The sequence below is a fragment of the Calliopsis andreniformis genome, chromosome 10 (assembly GCF_051401765.1).
Source record: "Calliopsis andreniformis isolate RMS-2024a chromosome 10, iyCalAndr_principal, whole genome shotgun sequence".
Classification (NCBI taxonomy): domain Eukaryota; kingdom Metazoa; phylum Arthropoda; class Insecta; order Hymenoptera; family Andrenidae; genus Calliopsis; species Calliopsis andreniformis.
This window is the reverse complement of record NC_135071.1, coordinates 12,478,016-12,482,324: the sequence shown is the minus strand read 5'-3', so window position 1 is coordinate 12,482,324 and position 4,309 is coordinate 12,478,016. Positions and strand designations below refer to the sequence as shown.

Below are 4,309 nucleotides of genomic sequence, written 5' to 3'. Positions count from 1 at the left end.
TTATACGTCATCATAAGCATTCTTCAGGAAAGATAGAAAAACAGCAATATGAAGCACCAGTCCTAAATACTGAATGGCACATATCTTGAAAGGCACACGTAGTTTCCTTTTCCGCGATGTCGACCTAATATTAACATCATTTAATGAAACTTTTTATTTAGTAGGTTTATTAAAACAAAAAGTCTTGTATTTAACATAAAATTATTTTATTTCAACACAAAATAATGCTCTTACGAAAAAAGCATACTGTACTTTATAAAATACTGTGTTTTTTATCACACTGCTTTAAAAATAAAAAATATTACCATAATTAATTAAGCATACGTACGTAATAGTGCTCAATTCGTGGAAAGTAAGCACTTGTGGTCTAACTATCGACAGAATCGAGTACGCAGTCACTTCACCAGCTTCGATTGCACCATCTATTGTTCCTGGCCAATTGACAGCGTATTCGCTCGAAGCAAAGAAAATCCTTTCAAAACAGGCTTTTTATTAAGAACCAAGCTTTTATTATAACGAGGGAGCCTTTCATTAAATATCTACATACCTTCCTATAGGAACACCCATATAGTTGACATGATTGTTAAGAGAAGCTGGCTTCATGACACTCATAGGACTGCTATCCCTCGCTTCAATGCTCGACCCATTGCGTTCCTTGTATGTCATGTAATTCATGGCTTCAGTGCTTTTGAAGCATTCGTCCAAAGTATCAAACAGTCCTTTTTTCTGCGTGTGCGTCGTATTCGATTCAGCAAGGAACCCACCGAGCACAAACTTTCTGCTACCACTGTGCGTTGCATTGTAAGCAATGTTTAGATTGCTATTGCAATCCCATGTGGTGAAAATATCTCCTGTGTAATTGCTGCTCCAGGGTGGCGTTTTATAAATTATATTAAAAAACACGTTTTCACCTGGCGAGTACTTAATCTCTGTGTTTAACGAGTACTCTGACGGTGTTTGAATGACTATGTCATTGTGCATAGGAGGAGGCACTGCTACAACCACGAATTCGCATCTGTGGAGAAAACGAACTCGTAACTGCAATTTTATTATGATAACGTGAAACCTGTCGCTGTGAGGGAAATGATCTATGCCATTAAAAAATTTTAGCACAGGTCTTAATTGAGATTTAGAATATAGCATTTATATTTTCAGAAAAAAGAAAGGACTTTAAAGGAATGTTTTCACTCAAAAATAAGGGTTCTAGTTGGAAACTTTAAATGCTGATATCTCGAAAACAAATACTTGTGACTTAAGCCTCCATTAGATTAGTTAATGTACTTAAATTCAGATATGGTAGCACATGTCAATGAATGTGTATTTCAAGGCAAGGGAATGTTGAGAGGACCTCAGCTTCACTTGAACCTTGGAAAGGTATTTCAAGTCGATATCTCGAAAACAGAAGCATGTGGCTTAAATCATTCTGTCTTACAGTCAGAGAAATTTTGTATCAGTCAAACATAGGATAATACCTAAGACGGATTTTTTCTGAAAACACGTATGCCCGATCTTCGTTAAATATAATCTTATTAACAGATTGCACGTATTTTATTTTTCCACGTTCCATTAAAATCCTCTTTAATAGTTCCTGAGCAACTTTACTTACGCCACCCTGCAAATAATTATACATAGCGATTTAGTATCACAAATGTGTTGAAATTCTTAAGACACAATACGCGGTAATTTTGTACAGACTTGGATGAAATATCGATTCCTATCACCTATGGTAATCTTCAGTCTATTTAAGAGGCCAGATGCGCCATTTAACATAGCAATAAACCAGAGGGCTGAAATATCGTCGAGATTTCTACTAGCTGTAATAAATACAGATAAAATGATCTTATGTGAGTTATCAATTAATGGTTCTTCAAGCAGATTAGTCATGGGCTCACCACACATGCTACTAAGAAATGCTCGACATAGGGAACGTGCATATGGAAATAGAACGATCATACGTAATAATTGTCCCACGCTAGTTTCTGCTAATTGCTTCGCGTCTTCATGCTCAACGTACGTGGTAAATCTGGGATCCAGAGAAGTTTCTTCGATCTAGTGCAGGCCAAATGTGTCAAAGCGTCAGTGAATAATTGAATAAAAAGTGGTTTAGAAAGAGCTTTTAAAATTGTCAGTTTATCTCCCATTTAATTTGTATGAATTTATCTACGTGTATTTTAGAGCACGAACTTTTGTACTTTCGATGTTTATCTATTATTGAAATCAACATTGTTCTCCTGAATGTATTGAAATATAAAAAATCCTTTCATCGTACGGTGTTTATCTCTTTGCATTTTAAATATTCGCAAAATCATGAAATAAAATATAGGTACATTAAAAACGGAAGTAGAGGATGGTGAATTTTTGCAGTTGAATTTTTCCCCGTATTTTCACGTGCATTGTTAATAAGATTTTAATCGAATAGATGGATGAGAAATTTACGATACCGTTTGAAGAAAATTATGAACTTCTGCGCCATAAAATCTGGGCATTTTGTGCAAGGGTCCACCTTTTCTGTACAGTATCCTTTTCTTGTCTTCAGTATCTTCTGCATGACCAATTCCTATGTGCAGCGTCTTCACCAGTTCAGTTATGTGTTTTTGCAAGAAATTGGCATGAAAAGTGTCGCTACAATCTTTCGGACGAATACGACCTCCTATTTCATCTATTTATGAAACAGTAGTAGTGGGGTACTTCTATTTTTGGGCTTTCGAATCAGAATCATTTATAAAAAAAAAACTTTTATACATAAATGAAAGAACTATTTTTTTATTTAAGTTTACTTATTAATAGATAGGATTAAGAAAAGGATCACACTTTCAATAAAATACCTTTTTCTGTATAAATGATTCTAATTCAGAGGTACTGACATAGAGACAAGTATCCTAGCATAATATTTAACAGAAATGTAATGTTATAATAACAATTACCATTTGCCTCGATGATTAATACGTCTAACCCAGGTTTTCTTTTTAAAATGTTATATGCACAAGTAAGACCAGTCAAGCCTGCTCCTACGATTATGATATCGAAGTCGTTCTCGTCTCTCATAACAGATTCACTATCGATAAAATCAGAGGCCATTCGAATTCTCCTTTTTTATTGTATATTCTGATTTAACATTGAATCATAATACATCTGCATAGTCACTTTTGTTCAACCTGAAGTTCGCGATTTTTTGCAAAATACGATTCAAATATATCGATTCAGATTCTTGACTCTAGAACGATACTTTAGAGTCGCCAATAACTCCACAAAATTTTAAATGTGAAGAGCTACTTAGCAAAATTTAAAAACTTTGTTTTTATTTCTTAAACAGGTCTTGGGCTTTGCAAATATCTTTTCTTAAAATACCCAAAGAAGAATGGAAAACTATTTTTCGAAAATGATAAATATTATTTTCAATATTAAGATTTACGATGAAGAATAATTGAATTCTTCAGATTCAGATTCATAAAAATGAAACACTATCTTCTTAGACACTACTGTTTCAAGATTACAGGCTGTGTCATTTAACTCCCGACTAAAACCATGTGTGGATTTGCTCGTAAGAATTGGCCCATCGACAATTCTCTGCTCGCGAGGGATGTCGGATTTTGCCCATCGCTTCCCCGACAATTTAGCCACAGTGACGAAGATGACGGTAACTTTCGCGTAGAAATTCCAATACGCAACGTCTGAAAAATAACGGGCAACCGTGGCATCGCCTCGAAGTAGTCAGTCCCTTGATAATTCAGGCAACTTTTAACTGCAACCTTTATAACTCCCGCGATGGCTTCCTCCCTTCCCTACCCTTCCGTTTCGTCCTAGAAGCGTTACTTTCTTCCGCCCCCTTTACGACTGGTCTACTGTCTCTTTACGAAGCTGTACATCTTACATAATTGATCCTAACGTAGTTGCCGGTGTTTTTATAACTGTTTTACCGCCCGCTGTTGCCGCCGTGATATACATTATTTAGCTGGCCGTTTTTAAACTTAAGTCCCTGGACATGGAGGTGCGAAAAGGCGGAGGGAACCATCGGGGAGGAAGGGATGCATCCACTTCTTAGATAAAAGCAGATTACTTGCTCCTCTACTTTATTAGTTCGCCCCCAGCTATGCCGTCGGGTAATGCAAACGTCGTCTCGGACAGTTTTGTTTCAATAAAGAAGCGATTAAAGTCGGAGACGGCTAGGCACTCTGAATGTCACCGATTACTCGTGGTTTTCCTCGTACGCGTGATTCGTGCGTGACAAGGGCGAGTCTTGTACATTTACAGTAGCTGTAAATTTTAGTACTCGTAAATTTTCTTGGGAGTATTTCACATTAATTCGCTG

General features: G+C 36.3%; 1 protein-coding gene across 1 annotated transcript; it reads right to left on the bottom strand.

Moving 5' to 3' along the window:
- Positions 1-3,078, bottom strand: LOC143185086 (amine oxidase [flavin-containing] B-like). Its single transcript, XM_076387812.1, has 8 exons — positions 2,925-3,078; positions 2,442-2,659; positions 1,893-2,049; positions 1,696-1,814; positions 1,473-1,612; positions 548-1,015; positions 329-472; positions 1-124 (listed from the first exon to the last, which is right to left on the bottom strand). The coding sequence occupies exons 1-8, from the start codon at positions 3,076-3,078 to the stop codon at positions 1-3; spliced, it is 1,524 nt and encodes a 507-aa protein (XP_076243927.1).
- Between the last annotated feature and the right edge of the window lie 1,231 nt (positions 3,079-4,309).